The sequence below is a fragment of the Vulpes lagopus genome, chromosome 11 (assembly GCF_018345385.1).
Source record: "Vulpes lagopus strain Blue_001 chromosome 11, ASM1834538v1, whole genome shotgun sequence".
NCBI lineage: Eukaryota > Metazoa > Chordata > Mammalia > Carnivora > Canidae > Vulpes > Vulpes lagopus.
The window spans coordinates 43357058-43378079 of record NC_054834.1 but is presented as its reverse complement, the minus strand read 5'-3'; the positions used below and the strand labels follow the sequence as shown (position 1 = coordinate 43378079).

At 34.4% G+C, this 21022-nt stretch overlaps 1 protein-coding gene across 3 annotated transcripts in view; it reads left to right on the top strand.

Annotated features, from left to right (window-relative positions):
• The window catches only part of UCHL5 (ubiquitin C-terminal hydrolase L5), a 46745-nt gene that overhangs the window by 7144 nt on the left and 18579 nt on the right, over positions 1-21022 (top strand). For 2 of the 3 annotated variants that reach the window (XM_041773843.1, XM_041773842.1), the window contains exons 2-7: positions 1386-1449; positions 2843-2948; positions 16835-16960; positions 17093-17154; positions 17234-17364; positions 18907-18970. In XM_041773843.1, the coding sequence (XP_041629777.1) occupies positions 1386-1449; positions 2843-2948; positions 16835-16960; positions 17093-17154; positions 17234-17364; positions 18907-18970 (553 nt within the window). The remainder of the gene's footprint in view (positions 1-1385; positions 1450-2842; positions 2949-16834; positions 16961-17092; positions 17155-17233; positions 17365-18906; positions 18971-21022) is intronic. The other variant, XM_041773845.1, reaches the window with a different exon arrangement.

Sequence of the window (21022 nt, the reverse complement as noted above, 5' to 3'; positions counted from 1 at the left end):
CACTGTTACTATGATACATACTACTAGGACAGGGTTTCTCAGCTTTGGCAGTGTTGACATTTTGGGCCAGATAATTCTTTGCTGTAGGTGGCTGTTCTGTGCAGTGTAGGATGTTTAGCATCTCTGGCCTCTATCCATTAGATGCCAAGGCCATCCCACTAGTGACAATAGTGACAGTAAAAATGTCTCCAGATATTGTAAATTTTTTTCCAGATGGGGTGGGGGAGGGTGCAAGGGGCAAAAAGCATCACCTGATTGAGAAACACTGTCCTAAGAAAAGGGTATGTTTGGGGGACTCTGAGGTAGTTGAAAATAAAGTTAAAGGCAATATAGAATTGGAATTTAGGAAAAGGGTCAGAACTAAACATCTGATAGGAAAGTCACTGTTAAGTGGTAATTATTTATTACCACTTGAAAAAAAAGTATATAGTAAAAAAAAGGAAGAGGGCCAAGGTCAGAGCTAGAGAAACAGCAATTGAGTGAAAAGAGTGGATATAGAGGAGATAGAGATTTGAGAGAGACTGAAAAGTCTGGGGTGGTATTTCAGTGAAAAAAAAAAAACAACTTTTTTTTTTTAAGATTTTATTTATTCGTGAGAGACAGAGAGAGCGAGAGAGAGAGAGAGAGAGAGAGAGACAGGCGGAAGGAGAAGCAGGATCCCCACAGGAAGCCTGATACTGAACTCAAATCCAGGACCTCTGGATCACGACCTGAGTCAAATGACAGATGCTCAACCACTGAGCCACCCAGGTGGCCCTGAAAAGTAACTCTTGAAAAGTCTTTAAATTATAAAACTAATATACTCCCATTATAAATAATTAGGAAGTGGGCAGCCTGAGTGGCTCAGCAGTTTAGTGCCCCCTTCAGCCTGGGGGCGTGACCCTGGGGATCGGGGATCAAATCCCACGTCAGGCTCCCTGCATAGCGCCTGCTTCTCCCTCTACCTGTGTCTCTGCCTCTCTCTCTCGGTGTCTCTCATGAATAAATAAATAAAATCTTAAAAAGAAATAATTAGGAAGTAATAAAGGAAGTAAAAGGATTTGGCTGTGAGCTTTCTCAGTTTTACCATTTTAATTTGTTATGTCTCATTGTTCCTAAATGTACATTTCTTTCAGTTAGTATTTTATTAAATGTTGAAGGAAAAAATAAGTTACTTTGTTTTCTTTCTTTTTTTTTTTTAAGATTTTATTTATTTATTCGTGAGAGACAGAGAGAGACATAGGGAGAAGCGGAGGGAGAAGCAGGCTCCATGCAGGAAGCCCAATGTGGGACTCGATCCCGGGACTCCCAGGATCACACCCTGAGCCAAAGGCAGATGCTCAACTGCTGAGCCACCCAGGCGTCCCAATTACTTTGTTTTCTAAAGAAATGATTTCTTATTTCAGGTTGCCGAGGAGCCCAAGTAGAAGAAATATGGAGTTTAGAGCCTGAGAATTTTGAAAAATTAAAGTAAGTATAATCTTAGTTGTATGAAAAATAGTATGTCTGTACTTTAAGCAAACTGTTACCTGTTTATTTTACTTGGATTACTCTAGGCTGAATACATCATCTCCTTTAAGTCTTTCTTCGATGTTATGATATAGGTATTATTACTCTCATTTTATAACCCAGGCCTGAGATTCTATGTAAGTAACTTGCACGGGATTAAAAACTAAGTGTCTAATTCCATATGAGAATTGATTGATTGGCAGATGCTTTACAATGTTCACTTATAGATCAATAGGGTTAGAACATAAAACACATTTTAACATTAAAAACGTGAATAATAGGTTAGTCTATAAAAGCATACTTAGTAGATAATGTATGTTAATAGTTATTCAGAATTTGTCTATACATTATCCCATTGATTTTTGGAGAAGTTACAGTTCAAATTCCCAAGAAGATACCAGGAAGTTTCTTCTTTTCCCTATGACTGGAATCACCTCTCTGAGACTCCCCTTAACCCTAACCTCCATGCCCCTAAGCATTGACCCTGAATTGCATAGAGAGAGAAGAATTTTCGTTGGAGGAAGAATTCTTGGATTCTTGGAATGTGACAAGGGGTAGGCTTCTAGAGGGGAAATAGGGACTGTAGGGATATAGCTACCATTTTTAATAATAAAGAGATCATTTGCTTCCCCCTACTTCCCCCTTCCCCACAGAAGGAGCAATGACTCGAGATGAAATAAGAGATTAATTCTGGCTGAGTGATTAGGGAAGATTAATTAAAGATGCATCAATTGAACTGTCTTTAAAGGATAGGAAAGGGTTTTGTTGCATGGAAGACAGTTATAAAAGGGTGGAGAGAAAATCCTAAAGAGGTGATTTAATGTTTCATGGGCAACAAGAGTTCCTTTAGGAAAGTATGACTTAATTATGTATGAGATGATAGCATCTGTTCTTGCTGCAGTTTGATGATTGTTCATGAACCCAACAATTATATGAAGGTGACTTAGTATATTTTATAATATATATGCTATAAACCATTTATCTGTGAACACTGTATGTGGACTTTATTCATATAGATTGGAATTCAATCTGTAGGGTTAACAGCTTCTTTCAGTTTTTCTGTGTTCTTGTTTTTAGTTTTTAAATGAAATGATACAAGGTAGAAATGAATAATCCAGATTTGAGAATGAACCTTTCATTATAATTCTACTTTGCCTGATATAATTTTAAATTTTATTAGCCTTGTTGTAGGCAACATTCTAGTGTCTATGAATAGCAGTAGAAATCTTAAAAAAATTTCTCTGACTTTGTTTGCAATACATTTGTTAAGTAGCTTACTAAAATGTAATGTATTGACAGCATATTAAAAAAGAAGCAGGGTTTGGTGTCAACTAATTTGTATTTTATTTTGTAGGCCAGTTCATGGGTTAATTTTTCTTTTCAAGTGGCAGCCAGGAGAAGAACCAGCAGGCTCTGTAGTTCAGGACTCCAGACTTGACACAATATTTTTTGCCAAGCAGGTATGGTCCTTGGATACTCTGAAGTCTTGAGAGCAATCCTTTCTATAAACAGAACTCTGTTTCACTTTTGTGTCTTTGGTATAGCACTCCTCAAGCTTTTTGTCTTTGGATCCCTTCACATTCTTAAAAATTATTGAGATCTCCAGAGAACTACTCTGTTTATATGGATTATATTTATTAATATTTATTATATTAGACATTAAGACTGTGATATTTTGAGAGTAGTGATGTTAAAAAACAAATGCATTACATGTTAACGCAACACATTTTTTAGTGAAATATAATCACACTTACCAAACAAAAAATTTAGCAAGAAGTTTTATATTTACGTTTTATATTTTTTTACATTTTTTGGAAATCTAATGTCTGGCTTAATAGCACAAAGCTGGATTCTCCTATCGGCTTCTTTATTCAGTCTGTTGCAGTATTTTTTTGTTTTTATTTGAAGTATATGAAAAAAATAAGTTTCACACATATGTGTAGTTGGAAAGGGAGGAGTATTTTAATATCTTTTTCAGAAAATTATGGATATTCTTTGATATCAAGACTCCAGAAACATTGCTTTCTTAAAGGTTAGTTGCAATGTGAAATCTGAAACCATATCAGTGAACTTTGCCCTTTAATTTTTTTTTTTAATTTTTATTTATTTATGATAGTCACACAGAGGGAGAGAGAGAGAGGCAGAGACACAGGCAGAGGGAGAAGCGGGCTCCATGCACCGGGCGCCCGACGTGGGATTTGATCCTGGGTCTCCAGGATCGCGCCCTGGGCCAAAGGCAGGCGCTAAACCGCTGCGCCACCCAGGGATCCCAACTTTGCCCTTTATTATATTAAAATTCTTTGATTTATCTTGCTCTGCAAATGAATCTTTTATTCATGCAGCATTTCATAACATTGTGTATTGGTCATTTTGAAAGTTCACCGACTTTTACATTTGATTACATACATTATCAACAAGTCACATACATCATCAGAAAAGTCGTTAATTATCTTTTTTTTTTTAAGATTTTATTTATTCATGAGAGACACAGAGAGAGAGAGAGAGAGGCAGAGACACAGGCAGAGGGAGAGGCAGGTTTCTTGCAGGGAGCCTGATGTGGGACTCCACCCTGGGACTCCTGGATCATACCCTGAGCCAAAGGCAGACGCTCAACCACTGAGCCACCTGGGAGTCCCAGAATTGTCGTTAATTATCATGAAACTTTTAAACTCACAGTGGGTTAAGTATCGTGAAACTTTTAAACTGATAGTGGAGGATCTTAATTCTAATATAATTTGAAAGTTCAAATTCTATCAGAAAAACAAATACTATCAGGTATTTTCCTTGAAGTAACAGACTCATTTCACTCAATTCAGAGAAAATATCTGCCATATGCCCTGTTTGAACAACCATATTTGTCTGCCATTTGTGTTTTCAAGAGAAAAAGATGTTCCAAGAAAAAAAGCAGCCAACTTAGCTCACAACTCAAACAGTTGTACTACTGCTTTTCCTTGAAATGACTAGCATATTTTGGTTTGCAACAGAAGTGCTTTATTTCTGCTACCTGTTTCATTTCATAGAATATTAAAGACTTGTATTCCGAGGTCAGGTTTTTGTTTTTTTGTTGTTTTTTTAATTTTATTTATTTATTAGAGACACACAGAGAGAGAGCAAGCAAGCCGAGGACAGATTTTAATAAAAATAACTTCTACTGCTTCATTAAAGACAGTCTTGAGTAAAATTACCTTTTTTTTTTTTTAAACTATGTATCTGTGTCAATGAAACCGTTTAATGGCACTGCCCAGATTGGTGCTAAAATACCAGCAGTATTATCTACCATTGCCATTATACTATCAGTGCAAATATGAAAGCAGGGAAGAAGGCAGAAACTGTCTTTGAATTATTATAGAAGCAACTTTGAGCTCATGAACCGTTTGAGAAGGGTCTTAGGAATTCCCAGGGTCCATGGACCACACTTGATAACTGCTGTTCTAGTATATACAGTGAAGTGTTGAATATTACTAGATGCCTCCCATTGTTTGGAAAAGGAGAAAAAGAGAATGATAAAAGAGATTTGATTAACGTTTAAAATCTAAGCTAAATATGATTGCATTTGCTTGAAAATTGCACTTATTTCTGAGACTCAAAAAGTTGCTTAGGATAACCTGTTTGAATCTTCAGAAAGGTTGAAAAGAAGACTGCTAATTTTCATTACTGTCCTTTGGATCAAGCTTTTGCTATTTCACTTAGTGACTTGTTTTCCCATTATTTCTTACTACTTCTTTCCATTTCCCCCAACGTTTTAAAATTGAGTGTTCTTTAGAGAAATTAGCACTTTCTTGCTTTTACTTTAAGAAAACATTATTGTATATTTTTTTTTCTGATAGCAGAATTTAAAGTGCAGAAATATATAGTGATAAAAGTGAATATCTTTGTAATCCCACACCCATCTTTACTAACTACTTTTAATGGTATGACTCATTGATTTAATCAACAAGGAGTTACTGAGCACCCACTATGTGCTAGGTATTGTTTTAAGTGCTAGGGTATAATGGTGAATAAAACCGGCATCTTTCTTCTTACTAACAACTGTAATGATAGCAATACCAACAGTAGCCAACATTTACCATTCTTACTGTGTATCAGATATTGTGCTTTAATATATTATTATTTACTCCTTGCATCAACTCTGAGGTTATAATAACCTCATATCACAGGTGAAGAAATCAAGGCCTGGAAAAATTAACTTATTTTCCAGAGGTCACACAGAATTTAAATGCAGGTCTAAAACCCAGGTTTGTGATTCCACATTGCCTTACTACCTCCCACGTTTTCTTTTTATATGTTAACCCATTCTTATTACAATTTTCTTACTAAAGTTGGATTGTTATGCAAAATCTTTTGCATCTTTTTTCACTTAATGATAAAAGTTTGACTTTGTTCCACTTCCATTACACATAATAATATTAGCTAACACTTACTGAAGACTTATTAGTTACTTTCATATATATTATTTTTTATGTATTAATTTATTTGTAGTAGCTACTACTCACAACAGCCCCTTGTGGTTTTTTAGATTTCTTATTATTTCACAGATGTGGAAACTGAGTCCCAGAGAGGTTATGAAACATGCCCAGGTTATGCAGCTAAACGTTGGCAGCGCTGGGGTGCAAACTCCAGCACTTAACACACTTTTGAGTTTCTAGTTATTTCTTCTAACACAAATAATTTGTTGATATATTGTAACACTTGTGCAATTATGTATTATTGTATAACAATTATAATTTTATGTTTTTTTTTTTTTTTAAAGATTTTATGTATTTGAGCAAGAGAGAGAACGCGCACGCACACTAGCAGTGGGGAGGGGCAGAGGGAGAGGGAGAAGCAGGCTCCCTGCTCAGCAAAGGCTCCTTGCTGAGCAGGGAGCCCCGTATGGGGCTGGATCCCAGGGTCTTAGGATCATGACCTGACCTGAAGCAGCCACTTAACCAACTAAGCCATCCAGGTGCCCCAATAATTGTAATTTTAAAACCAAAGTTTGTGGTTTTCAAGATCTAGATGGTAGAGAAAAAGTAGGAGAAAATAATTTAGAAGTCATTTGGGTGTTTTTTCTCCTTTTAAAGGAAGGTTTTATTTTGAAAGGTATATAAAAATATATACTCATTTTATAAAATTTAAGTATTATAACTATATGATGTAGAATATAAAAGTCCCTTACGTTTCCTGTGTCAGAGATAATCACTGAAAATGATTTATATTCTTTCAGAGTTTCTCTGTGTGTATGTGTGTATTTAATTTCTTCCACACTATATTTCTTCCACACTAAATTGTGAACCTGAGAGTGAGATTTTGTTTCTAGGTACAGATAGCCCATAGTAGATATCCAATAAATGTAGACTGAGCTCTTCATCTCTAAGAATATTACAATTAATACTAGTATTCACTAACACTAAGGCACTAATGATTTATACAGGTGTAAGTATTTTTAAGGTAAAAAAAAAGTCAGAAAAGTAAAGACCTAATGATACTAGGGCTTGAATTTATAATTTCTGGAGTCCCTTGATATTTTTCTAGTTCTGTATTTCTGCCTTAACTATAATTTAATGTTTTATTTGTATTATATTATTCCTGCCACATTTATTAATATGTAGAATTAGTGATTTTCCTATAATACTGGGTGTTTTTTGTTCTATATTATGTCAACAGTTCTTGTTGAACTGACAGGTCAGTAATTCCCCAATAATATCTTTTAGTCTATTTATTATATATTTAAAAGATTTTATTTATCTGAGAGAGAGAGATAGTGAGAGAAAGCACAAGTGGGGAGCAGGGAGGAGAAGCAGGCTCCCCCCTAAGCAGGGAGCAACTTGGGACTTGATCCCAGCACCCCAGAAGCTGAAGGCAAATGCTTAACCGACTGAGCCACCCAGGTGCCCCTTTTTTAGTCTTTTTAGTGTATGCGTCCTATGAGCCTATGCCCAAAACGTTATATTACATAAATATATAATCCTTAATTCTAGGCTTTGAGAACTAGTAATGATTTTATCCAGGAATCTCCATTACCAGAAATTTTATTTTATTTTATTTTATTTTATTTTATTTTATTTTATTTTATTTATTCATTCATGAGAGGCACAGAGAGAGAGAGAGAGAGGCAGAGACACAGGCAGAGGGAGAAGCAGGCTCCATGCAGGGAGCCTGACGTGGGACTCGATCCCAGGTCTCCAGAATCAGGCCCTGGGCTGAAGGCGGCGCTAAACCGCTGAGCCACTGGGCTGCCCTATTCCCAGAAATTTTAAAAATGTAATTTAAATCATATTTATTTATAAGGTCATACGTATTAACTAAGTATGTATTTTTGGTATTTATGAATGGAATTGTGTCAGTTTAGAGAGGTAATAGTAATACTGGCTGTCTTAAGCTGATCATATGCTCTAATTGTAGGAATGCATATATGTGGATCACTGATTAAGAAAGTATCGAGAAAAGAATCTAGTAATTATAATTTGTATGTAAGAAATGAATGACATTTTGACAGTACTTCTCCGTAAAACATCATAGTTTTGTTACCATTTCATCATTTACTTGCTAAGATTATGCTGTAGTGTTACTGGGTTTGTTTGATTATCTATGCAGTCTTCCAGGAAAGAATGATTACCTACAATGTGCCAGACACTGTGCTAGGTGCTTAGAGAATGATAATCATAATCCCTGCTCGCAAGGTGCTTAGAGTTTAGTGGAAGAGATTGGTTTTAATCAGTGAAATGGGGCAGCCCGGGTGGCTCAGCAGTTTAGCACCACTTTCAGCCCAGGCGTGATCTTGGAGACCCGGGATCGAGTCCCATGTCGGGCTCTCTGCATGGAGCCTGCTTCTCCCTCTGCCTGTGTCTCTGCCTTTCTCTCTGTGTGTGTGTCTCTCATGAATAAATAAATAAAATCTTAAAGAAAAAAAGTGAAATGCAAAATTATGGTGGTGATAAGTACTGCATGGAGTGAAATGAGAACCATATTATACTGCAAAGTTTGAAAACAATCTGAGACCACCCTCCTTTGAACACCAACTATATACAGTTCGGGGTTCCCAAGCCACCCTTGTATCTGGCAATTCCAAGTTTGGAGGGGGTCTCCAAGAAAACCTGCAATTTGCCAAGAAAATGCATAGACCTTATTGAAATGTTATAGTTACAGTTATGGTCTATATTACAGTGAAAGATACAGTTTAAATTCAGCCAAGGAAAGAGATGGATGGGGCAGTAGAGCCCTAGTAGAGCTACAGATGGCACTAACTCTCCTGGCAACGATATGTGACAGTATGTACAGAGTATTGTCATCCAGTGAATCTCAACTAATTCTTGATATCCAGAATTTTTATTTGACCTCAGTCACATAGACCTGACTGACCACCCATATGACGGACCTCAGTCTCCAGTCACTTTGGAGGTTGAGCTGATACTGTTGACTCAAGATTCCATGCAAAGTCACAGTATTAGCCTACCTTAGTGGACCAAATACCCCAGGTAAACAAAGATGGGCCTTTCTTTTCAAAGCTAAGAGTTTACCCCCCCAGGAACCAAGGGCAAAGGCAAGGCCTCTCTTTGGGCATCATACACATAGTATACGTACATACATATATTATATGTATATAAATGGGACTTAACCCTTTAGGGAGACCTGAGAAAGCCCTGAGTAAGTGACAGTTCAGCTGAAGTTTAAAGGTTAAGTCGGTATTAACTGGGGGAAAGAGGCTGAGGGTCATCCTAGATTAATAACAGCTTTATAGCAGGGAATAAAGGGAATAAGACTCGTAAAATGTACTAAAAGAAGAGCAGTGTAACTGGCATATAGAGAGAAAGGAGGAGATGACATGAGGTATGAGGCTGCATAGGCAGCATGTTAATCAGAATTAGGTACAGTTGGTTGTAGAAAAACAATGGTTTATGAGAAATGGAAGTTTTTCTCTTTCACTTCCAAGAACTGTCAGGATTACAGGCTCTTCTGTTCCTTTGTGTGTGGATTCTATTCTAAAGATTACTTTGTGACCCAAGATGATTGTTGGAGTTTTAGTCATTCTATCTTAATTTCACATTCCAGAAAGCAGGAAGGGGACAGCACACTTCTCTCCTTTTATGGACATTTTCTAGAATTTGCCTATGTCACATGCTTACTTCCTCTGGCCAGAACTCAGTCACATTGCTGTACTTAGCAACAAAAGAGAGTGGGAAAGTGGTCTTCATTCCAGGTGGTCATGGACCAGATAAAATTTGGGTACTTTATTCATATGGAAGGAGGAGAAGATGGTTTTTAGAGAATAACTATCAGCCTTCTGCCACATTTGCTGAGAAAGGTCAAATCATCAATGGTATTTTAGGCCATGATTGAGACTTTTGTCTGTATCCTAAGAGTAATAGAAGGTTATTGAAGTGTTTAAAGGAGTATGACACAATCAGATTTTTATTTAGAAGGGATCCTTTGGCTATAGTGTGGAGAATGCATTTGAGGAGGAAACGGTGGTATAGAATATAGGAATAGTTGGAGGCTTTTGCAGAAGTACATGCAAGAGTAGAAAAAGACTGGTGGTAGAGATGAATATGAATAGATTTGAATAATACTTAGTAAATAAAGTAGTTAGCACCCTTAATATGTAATAGATTGGATATGGGGATGAAAGAAGAAGACATAGCAGTGATGAAGGCTTTTTCTTTTTTCCTTTTAAAAAAATTAATCTGCAGGTACATGGAATAGGATTGTGATAATCCTTGATTGATGACACACACTCATGACTCCTATTTATTTACTTATTTTGTAATTTTAAGTAATGCCGTAAGCACCTAAGAACTCACCTCCCAGGTAAACTTCATCTATTATTTCCTTCTCTCACCTATTCAACGTAACTCTCCTCCTCTTTCCCTCCATTACTTATAATCCATTTGAATTTGGTATATCATCTCCTTGCTTTCTCTTTTTCTTTCTTTCTTTAAGAAAGAATTTATTTATTTGAGAGAGAGTGCATGAGGGAAAGAGAGAAAGAATCTGAAACAGACTTCACACTGAGCACAGAGCTGGAAATGGGTCTCGATCTCATGATCTCAAGATCGTGACCTGAGCTAAAAATCAAGAGTTGGCTGCTTAACTGAGCCACCCAGGAACCTTCCTTTCTTTTTATGTATTTTTTGTATCCTAAAAGGTGGTGTGTATAAAACTTTGACGAAAGAAAAAGTATTACGCTTATCAACAAAAAAGAGTGCTGAAATAAAACAAAAGCATTTGTTTGGGGTTTCAGAATTGCAATTTGTGGAGCACAGATTTGGGTAGCAACACAAATTGTGTTCCCTAGGGAATGACAGGGTTTTAAAACGTAAAAGGAATGTTTATATGTGTTGTTTACAGAGAATTTTTATTGGTATTGACTCATAGAAAACTAATCTTGGCTGAATATAATTGGTTGCTAAGGCTATCATATCACTAAGCCAAGTCTTACTGTAGCAAGTTGCAGGTGTTTAGGCAGAGTCCTTGGAACTTATGCCCTTTGGCCCATTTCAGAGTTCATGGTTTTATCCAGTGATGATGTGCATAAGGCCCATTTCTTTATTGACTTCCTGGCTCCATTTTAAAACTCCTTAAGTGATCTCATTTCATTTCATCACTCATCCACTGTAAGGGAACTTACTTTTTGACTTCATATTATATCATTAAGATTTTTCTGTAAGTTGTTTATCATAGTAGTTCCTTTATTTTGCATGCTGCATAATATCAACTCATGATCACTTTTCCTAGATTGGACATTTGAGTTAACTATGAATTGTGTAGCTATAAACATTTTTCTATATGTCTGCTATTACATATGTGCAAATTTCTCCTGGTGTATACTGTATATAGATGACTACTTCATCTGATACATAAATGTATCAAAATCTTTTCTGAATTAGATGCTCCAGTTACACTCCCACTAGCAATATCTGAGTAACTAAGTAGCCACATGCTCCAAGTGTGATATTGTTAGGCCTTTTTAATTTTTGCCAGCCAGCTTGTTCTAAAATAGTACTTCATTGTGGTCTTGGTTTACATTTCCCTGGACACTAATAATTTTGAAAGTGGCCATACATGTTTCTTCTGTGAAATTTCTGTTTATTTTTATTTATTTATTTTTTTTTGTGGAGTGAATCATGTTTTTCTTTTTGACTTGTTATGTTTTCTTGATACTGCTTCTCCAAGTTGGCACCTTATTGTTTTACCTTTTCTGAGTATCTTTTTGATAAATAGAATTTTATATTTTAGAGCCAGTGCTTTTCATATCTTGTTTGAGAAATTGTTATTTATCTGAGGTTGTAAGAGATATTTACCTGTGTATTTAAATTTTAATTCTTGACATCTATGTCTATAGTTTATTGGGAATTGGGTTTTGGTATGTCATGTGAAGTAGGAGTTCAATTTTATCTTTGTCCATATGGATCATCATTTTTTTCTAGCCTCATTTATTAAACATCTGTTGTTTTCCCTACCGATCTAACATTCTGTCTCTGTTGCATATCAGAGTTCCATACATGTGTGTGTGTTTTCTAGACTGTTCCTCTGTTCCACTCATCAGTTTGTCTCTGTGCCAGTATCACTGTCTTAATTCCTTCCACTTCTTCATAAGATTCAATATCTAATAGGTCATGTCTCCCCTCCCTGCTCTTTTTCAGAAATACCCTTCTATTTTTGGCCCCATGCTCTTCATGTAAATTTCAGAGTCATCAAGTTGTATGAAAAATTCTATTGGAATTTTGACTGGAATAGCATTGAATATATATATCAATTTGGGGAGAATTTATATCTTCATATTAAGTCATGAACATAGTATGTATATTTATTTAGATCTTTATTATCTTTAACATGTAATTTTCTCTGTAGAGGTCTTTTACATCTTTTGTTAGATTTATCTTAACTCTTTGATATTTCCGTTACAATTATGAATCCTCTTTCAATGAATTCTCAAGGTTTTTGATGATGGTAAAAAAATGCAATTCACTTTTATATTTTAATATTTAACTATCTTGCTAAACTCTTCTATTATCTCTAATATTTGTTTTTTTTGAGGGGGTTCTATCTAAATTATTATATCAAATGTTAACAGTTTTTTTTTTCCTCCTTTCAAATCTTTATACTTCTAATTTATTTTTCTTTTCTAATTGACTAAGGCCTTCAGTAAAATCATCATGATTTTAAAGGGAATGCTTTAACATTTTCTTGTTTTGGATGATGTTTACTAGGGTTTTTATTTTTTAAATGCTCTTTTTCAGGTAAGGATGTTCTGTTATTAATTCAGTGAGTGTCTTTATTATGAAAAATTTTCAAGTGATTTTTCTGCACTTAATGTAATGATCCTTGTTTATTTTTTCTCTTTTAAAAGATAAATACAGTCAGTTATGTTGATGATTTTTCTAGATATCATACCATCCTTCATATCTGAGAAAAACCCAACTGGTGTTGATATATTCTGTCTTTATGTACTGTGAGATCTAAGTATTCTTGTTTATTAACATTTTACATCTGTATTTGTGAATGAAGTGGGCCTTAATTTTCTTTTCTCATAATGGCTTTGATTAGTTTTCGTATTAGAGGTTTACTGGCTTTATGGGAATGAGTTAGAATTTCCTCCTTTTTTTTTTTATTCCAAAGAATTTGCATAAAATTTAGTTCTTATTCTTCAGATATTGATAGAATTGGCCTATATAGCCAGTTCTGGGCCTGGTATTTTCTTTGTAAGTATGTATATAACTATTCATTCAGTTTAATAGTTAAAAGACCATTCAGGCTACTTACTTCTTCTTGACTTGGTTTTGATAAGATTTTAAAAAAATTTCTTCATTTTTAGCTTAAATTTACAAAATTGTTTCTTATGGTTATTAGTATTCCCTTATTCTTTTTAACCTTATTTTATTTTTACTTGTATACCTGTCTCCTAGAATTCTGATTTGCATATTTGTGTGATAGAGGTTTCTTATTTCCATTAATTTGTCACCGTTTATTGTTCATATGTGCATTAGGGCAGCAATCCAACTGATCTTGTTTCTGTTTTCAGCCATCTTCAGTCCTTGCTATAAACTGTCAAACTGAATCTTTCATAATAAAAAGCTTATTTTTATTATATTATTTCCCTATTAAAAAGCTTTTGCTCCTAGAGCAAACTACTGAATTAATTTAGCTTAATGTCAGTGTTTCAAGGTAGCAAATGATGACATTTGTTATGATGTCATGCCCTGACCACAACCATACTTACTAATACAAACCAGTATGCTCATTGTCTCTTGAACATACCATGTAAATTTGTTCCTTTGTTCATACCCTTCTTGCTTCCTTGAATGAATTTCCTTTTTGATTTTCTAGATCCTGTCTAGCTTTCAAAGCCCTATTAAAATTTTACATTCATAGAGAAATCTCTGATACTTCAGTTAAAGATGATTTCTTTCTTCATCATTTTGGTTTTCTATTAATCCCTTTTTCATGTATGGATTTTTTTTTTTTCTAAATTTTTCACAGGCAGGGCATTTTTACATACTTTCTTTGTTTTGTCTTTATTCTAGAGTCACTTTCCCTTTAGGAACCCATACTTGTATTCTCAACCTTTTTTTCCTTGACTACAAATAAATATTGAAAATTTATTTATTTTATAGCTACAACTCAGTGAAGATGACTGTAATTTATAATTTAGTCCTTTTAGCTATTTTAGGAGCATCCCTCTGAGCACTCAGCATATTCTTTTGTAAAAACTATGAATAGAAGTTACTCTCTAGTCCAGGGTTGCAAGTCAAATGGCTGCAGTATCAGATAGGCAACATGCGTGTGTGAATCGGGTTGTGTGGAAGATACTAGGGAGCGGAAGAGCCTGGATGAACTAAAGAATATATGTTCTCTCAAAGGAATTTAAACCATATTCTTAAGGTTCCAGGCCAGCCCTACTCTAGCCTCCTTTTACTGTTGAACTCTACTGCGGTGTTTGAAAATGTATTACACACACACACACACACAAACACACAAGAAAATGTATTACAAGCCAGAGTATATACTAGAATACTCAGGATAAATTAAAGATGTAAAAAGTTGGGGACTATGTAAATTATGCTGCACTAAATTTTTTGTGACATGAACTAAAGTTAAAGTTGTCCCAAATAGATCTATATAAGGTGTTTTTTATGTGAGTTTAATGAAGTGAAAGACCTCACTAACTCTCTCGTTCACTGTGCACTACATACTTACACAGTGTTTGGTACACACATACTGCTTCGTAAATATTTGAAAGAGACAGTGTAGAGGTACCCTATTTACCATCTTTTTTCTTTTGGCAGTTTGTGCTGTATGTAGCATAACCACATGGTGGCGCTAAACTCATTTTTAAACCTGGAAAGATATTTTTATTCCCAAGCACACCATGATTACTATTCTTCATAAACACACAAAATAACTTGTAATAAATCATGGACAGTATGAATCATTATTAACATTGAAAGGGAAATATTAACTACAGGATTTTTCCCTTTCTAAAAAATATTGAAATATGATGGATTATACAAAAAACTGCACATTTAATGTATTTAACTTGATGAGTTTGGAAGGAGTTTTTTCTAATTCTTTAAAAAAGTTTTCTAAAGTGATGGATTACAGAAATCCTCAGATCATAGGAATGTTTGAGAATATTCTCTGCCATAGTCTCAGCATGTAACCTGGCACCAGGTACATAGTATGTCTTTAATGTATGAATTTGAAATAACATGTGAATGAGTATAAATTTTAACTTCTAACTTTGCTCTTACCAACCCATTGCCAGATACTTTCATCCCAGATAATTCTGGTCCAAGATAAGAGGGTACTGAGTCTTACAAAGTTTTAGTTAACCACCTGTATGAAGTCTTGTGTAACCATTGAAATTTTTTATCCAAATTTTCTAAAGAACTGTGATTCAGAGAAAAATACATATTAAAAGAAATAGCAATATTAATTGGATTCTAGATTTCTTGTTACTTTAATTTGTCAGTTATAAGATAGTTTTGAGTATAAGATACTATCAGAAAGGAATATCAGAAGTGTGGTATATCATGTTTGTTTGAGAACTGAATGTAAGAAAATGTTTCTAGTGGAGAAAGCAGTCTTATCAATGAATTTTTCAAACATACCGCAGCAAATAATTTAAAAACTGGTGGATTTCACAAGACCTCAAAAGCCTCTGGCAACACAAAAAGTAGAGGAGTATAAGAATTAAAGACAGAAGATAATTGAAAATTTTTCTTCTGAAGTCTGGCAGGATATAAATAGATAATTTGTTAAATAGTAAAATCATAAGGGAATTAGCATTATGGAAAGACTAAGTTGAAGATAGTATTAAATTATAGTGTAGTAACAAAATATAGCAATTGGACTAAACTGTATTTTTAAATATCATTCACTAAATTTAGTTCAACTTTACAATTAACTTTCCTGATATTCACACTAGTCATTTGAGGTTCTTTCTAGCTCTATAATCTCAGCACTTTGTATAGGGAATAAGGAAGAAGCCCTTGTCCACAGTAGGTCATAATCTTGTTAGAGAGACTATTTATGTACAGTCAGCCTTACATGGTGGCTAAGGGCACAAATTTTAGAACCAGCCTGTATGCTTCTTGCTTAACTCTGTGCCCTTGGGGCAAGTTACTTAACTTCTTTGTGCTTTAGCTTCCACAGATGTAAAATGGGGATATAGTATTACTCCTTCTTTATAGGTTTTTGAGAGAATTGAAAGAATTAATACATGTGAAGTGCCTGGAAAAGTACCTGGCACAGAGTAAGTGCTGTCTAAATGTTTTTTTCACCCTAAAATGTAAGGTCCACATAATGTGTTAAAAAAAATAGTTAACAGCTAGGTGACAGCACTGTAAAGACTATATATGACTGAGTTGAAAAAATGTATGGACAATATATATCCTTTTTAGGAACTCAAAGGAGGGTAGAAACTAATAGCAGTTGTTGGGTAATTTCTCTCAAAGCCACCTAGGTGAGTTGGAGCTTGTGCCAAATACTGAAATATGGTTAAACTTGGATAGGCAGAAATGAATTTAAGAAGTAAATAGGAGGGAGGATAAGTTCTGTTGGTTTTAATCAGCTTTGTTTAGATGAGGGAAGATTGGTCTTATTACCCTAACTGGATTGGTTTTGCTGATGTTATGAGTTTATTTAATTTATTTAGTTTCCTAGAATCCTCAACTCCAGAACTGCAGCAAATTCCTGAAAATAGTAGATGGAATTGAGCATGTTTATTATGTTTATGTTAAGAATATATGACATATATTTTGAAAACTGTTAGCATTACTCAACATATTTTGGAGGGTATTGTCATCTGTTAAAAGCTGCTTTTTGAAAAATAAATTGATAATATTTTTGCATTTATGTTTTATAGGTAATTAACAATGCTTGTGCTACCCAAGCCATAGTAAGTGTGTTATTAAACTGTACCCATCAAGATGTCCATTTGGGAGAGACATTATCAGAATTTAAAGAATTTTCACAAAGTTTTGATGCAGCTGTGAGTATAATCATATTATTCCTGAAATGCCCTATTTGTGATAATTCTCTTTTTTAACAGGCTACTTTAACAATTATTTTATTTTATTTTTTATTTTTTTTTAATTTTTATTTTTTTTAACAATTATTTTAGATGAAAGGTTTGGCACTAAGCAATTCAGATGTGATTCGACAAGTACACAACAGTTTTGCCAGGTAAAGAGACTTTTTGTTAAATGAACACCATTTCTTTTTTTGCTTGTTTGTTTCTCACTATTTTTTTTCCTGACTGTAGACAGCAGATGTTTGAATTTGATGCAAAGACATCAGCAAAAGAAGAAGATGCTTTTCATTTTGTCAGTTATGTTCCTGTAAATGGAAGATTGTATGAATTAGATGGATTAAGAGAAGGACCAATTGATTTAGGTAATCTGTTTCCTGTTCCTGGTATTTCACTTTTGACAATGAAAAAAGATTGGGTAGTCTTTCTTTGCTTTAGCCACACCACTGCTTAGATTTTGAAGGGGAAGGTGACCATGAGATAGTATAATGTCATGGGAGTCTTAAGCTTTTCATTACTTTATGAGATTAAATAACAGATAGGAAGGACATGTTGACTACTGTAGTTCAACTGGGATCTTTAATTTTTTTCTAAGAGAAACCCATGCATAGATTACATAATTCATTTTTTATTTTCCAGTTAACTTTAAAAAGCTACTTCTTTTAGTGAATAGAAGTTATTCTGGTCATTTTTAACTTAGTGACAAGGGATTGTAAGCATTTCTTACCATCTTGTATTAAACTGTTTTCCCTTAGAATTGGATCATTCAGAATCACTTTAATTCAGTGTTGAACAATCTGTAAAAGTATTTTTCTTCAAAGTTTCTGTTTAAATATTAAAATGCTGTTCTTTGGGCCAAAGGGTAGATTTGTCCCAATCCTACCGTCTCTAACTGTAAGCAAAAATGATAAGGTTGAGGATATAATTGGTGATTCTGATACAGTACTAAAATCATAAGACCACAAAGAATTTTTACTACTTATTTTTACCTCATTAAGTTTCCTTTTTTAAAAAATTAGGTTCATTTTTAAGTCCAATAAAACCTGTTTTTATTGAATGTAACAATATCTGCTGTTCATAAAACTTTAGTTTTAGATTAAAAAATAAACATAGTTTCATTTTGTTTGTACTTTTTGAGCATGTCTCCTGCATAGAACCAGTAATTTGTCTAATGCATATTTACATGTTATTTCTATATTTAAAAATACTTATTTTTCTATGTCACAGAAAATTGATAGAATGTTCTTTAAAGTCTCTTGAAGTTAATTTTTTTGTAGTTTGGTAGTTGAGCTGATCTCTGCATTTTCTTTGTTGGCTTCTACTATCTGGTCACTATTCATTAGAACCATCAAATATAAAGGAAGTAAAAGATAAAATAAAATAGCCAGTTTTGCTATACAACTGGTGGCAGTGCTAGAAGTTATGGTGGAAAAGAGGATTAAAACAACTGGGTAAAATTGGTTTTGCATTATGTGTAGATTTCAGTGTTTTATTTTATACTTAAAATGGTAGGGAATCAGACTGATAAGGATTGAATCCTTATTTGCTCCTAATTTGTGTGCTGATTTTCTTAGCCCTCAGTTTTATCACTGTAAAATAAAGGTAGTTATTCTTATTTTACAAAGTTGTGGATTTTAATGGGATAACTCCCTAATTAATTACTTTTCCAAACATTTGTTCAGCACCTACTAAGTGATACAATAATGTGGTAATGCAATTATACTAATGCTTTTTGCCCTTACCATTACTAAGAAAATAAGAACTGAGTTTTAACATAGTTATGCTAAAAGGATTTTTACTGTTCTGAATTTGCCAAAATATTTATAAAAAAGACATTTTAGACTAACTTTTGAAATAATTTTAATGGTGATTTTATTTTATTTAATTGCTTTCAAATTTCTTTCTAGGTGCATGCAATCAAGATGACTGGATCAGCGCAGTAAGGCCAGTCATAGAAAAAAGGATACAAAAGTAAATGCTCAGCTAATCTCACTGGCGTAATATTCTGATTTTTGAACATTTTTTTCAACTTTTATTTTTTTATATTAGCAGTGCTTATTGAATATCTACTTTTGATTGGATTAATATGTTTAAGAAATCTATTTCAGAAATATTTAAAATCTACATAGTAATATGTGCTCTTTATAAAAGTTAAACATGCAGATCTCCATTAGATATTTTGTATAGTTGTTTTGCAGAGTTTTGTTTTTAAGCATCTGTTTTTTTAATTAAATTAAAACCCTTTTTTTGACATAATTATATATTCACATTCAGTTATGAAGATAATATAGAGAGATCCCATATACCCTTTACCCAGCAATGGTAACATCTTAGAGAGCTGGAGTACAGTGTCAACAGCCAGGATATTGACATTGATACAGTCAAGATGCAGAATGATTTCATAAAGCCACAACCACTTCCTTCTTCTGTTGCCTCTCCCCCCCCATCCTTAATGTCTAGTTTTATAATTTTTGTCAGTTAAAGAATATTGCATAATTGGAATCATACAATATGTAACCTTTTTGGGTTATCTTCTTCTACTCAGAATAATTTTCTGGAGATTTATCCAGGTCATTAAGTACATAAGTAGTTCATTCTTTTCTAATCATGGATAGTAGCTTGTGGTATGAGTGGGACCATTTTTTTGACCGTATACCCTTGAAGGACATCTGGATTGCTTCTGGTTTTTGGCTGTCATGAATAAACCAGTAATAAACAATCTGTGTACATATTTTTGTGTGAACGTAAGTTTTCATTTCTCTGTGATAAATGTCCAGGAGTGCCATTGCTGAGTTCAAAATGCATGTTTAATTCTCTAAGAAACTGCCAAACTCTTCCAGTCACTGTAGCATTTTACATTCCCACCAACAATGTATGAGTGATCCAGTTTTTCCACATCCTTGCTAGCATTTAGTTTTGTCAAAATTTTTTATTTCAGCTATTCTAGTAGATGGGTAGTAATATTTCAAATTGTAGTGGTTACTTTTTTTTTTTTTTTTTTTTTAGATTTTATTTATTTATTTGAGAAAAAGCACATACAGAGGGAGAGGGAGAATCAGACTCTCCGCTGAACTGGGGTCCCATGTGGGGCTCAGTCCCAGGACCTTGGAATCATGACGTGAGCCGAAGGCAGATGCTTAACCTACTGAGCCACTCAGGTGCCCCTTGTTGTAGTTTTATACATTTATGTATTTATCTTTAAAAGATTTTTTATGGCATGCCTGAGTCACTCAGTGATTGAGCATCTGCCTTTAGCTCAGATCATGGTCGCAGTGTCCTGGGGTCAAGTCCCATATGGGACTCCCCACAGGGAGCCTGCCTCTCTCTCTGCCTGTGTCTCTGCCTCTCTCTCTGTCTCTCATGAACAAATAAATTTAAAAAATCTTAAAAGGTTGTATTTATTTGTATTTATATACATAAATTTTATACTAAAATTTATACAGGAAGACAAACTATAACAGCTAAGACAATTTTGAAGAAAAAGTCTTTTTTATCACTGCAGTAGTGACTTCCCACTTCACTTCCCATTTAGTCTCTTCTAGACACTGCAGTAGGTGTTGTTACTGCCTTCAGGGATAAAGTCCCATCTTCCTACTCAGCTTTTGCTGGTTGGTAGGGTTGGGGCACAATTGTTTTTCACTTGTGCTTAGATGTGGTAGAGTGGTAGAGTAGTCTAAAGGTTTTGTCTCCTGAATTGCCCCCTTTCTGTTTGGGTAGAAGGAGCAGACTTTTGTTGGTGCTTTTTTAGTCTGTGCCTGTTGGCATTTCTTAGCTGCTGGCTTCTTTAACTCCAAGTCTAGACTATTTGAAGGCAGATGAGATAACTCAAGGAGCTCACTACTGTGTCATTTTTGGCTCCTGGTTCCCTGGCTTGTCTGCCTTCTCTCCACCTTTAAGAATTTTGGTTTTTCTTTTCCTTTTCTTTTAAAAAATATATATTATGTCGGGCAGCCTGGGTGGCTCAGCGGTTTTGCACCGCCTTCGGCCCAGGGCCAGATCCTGGGAACCCCGGGTCGAGTCTTG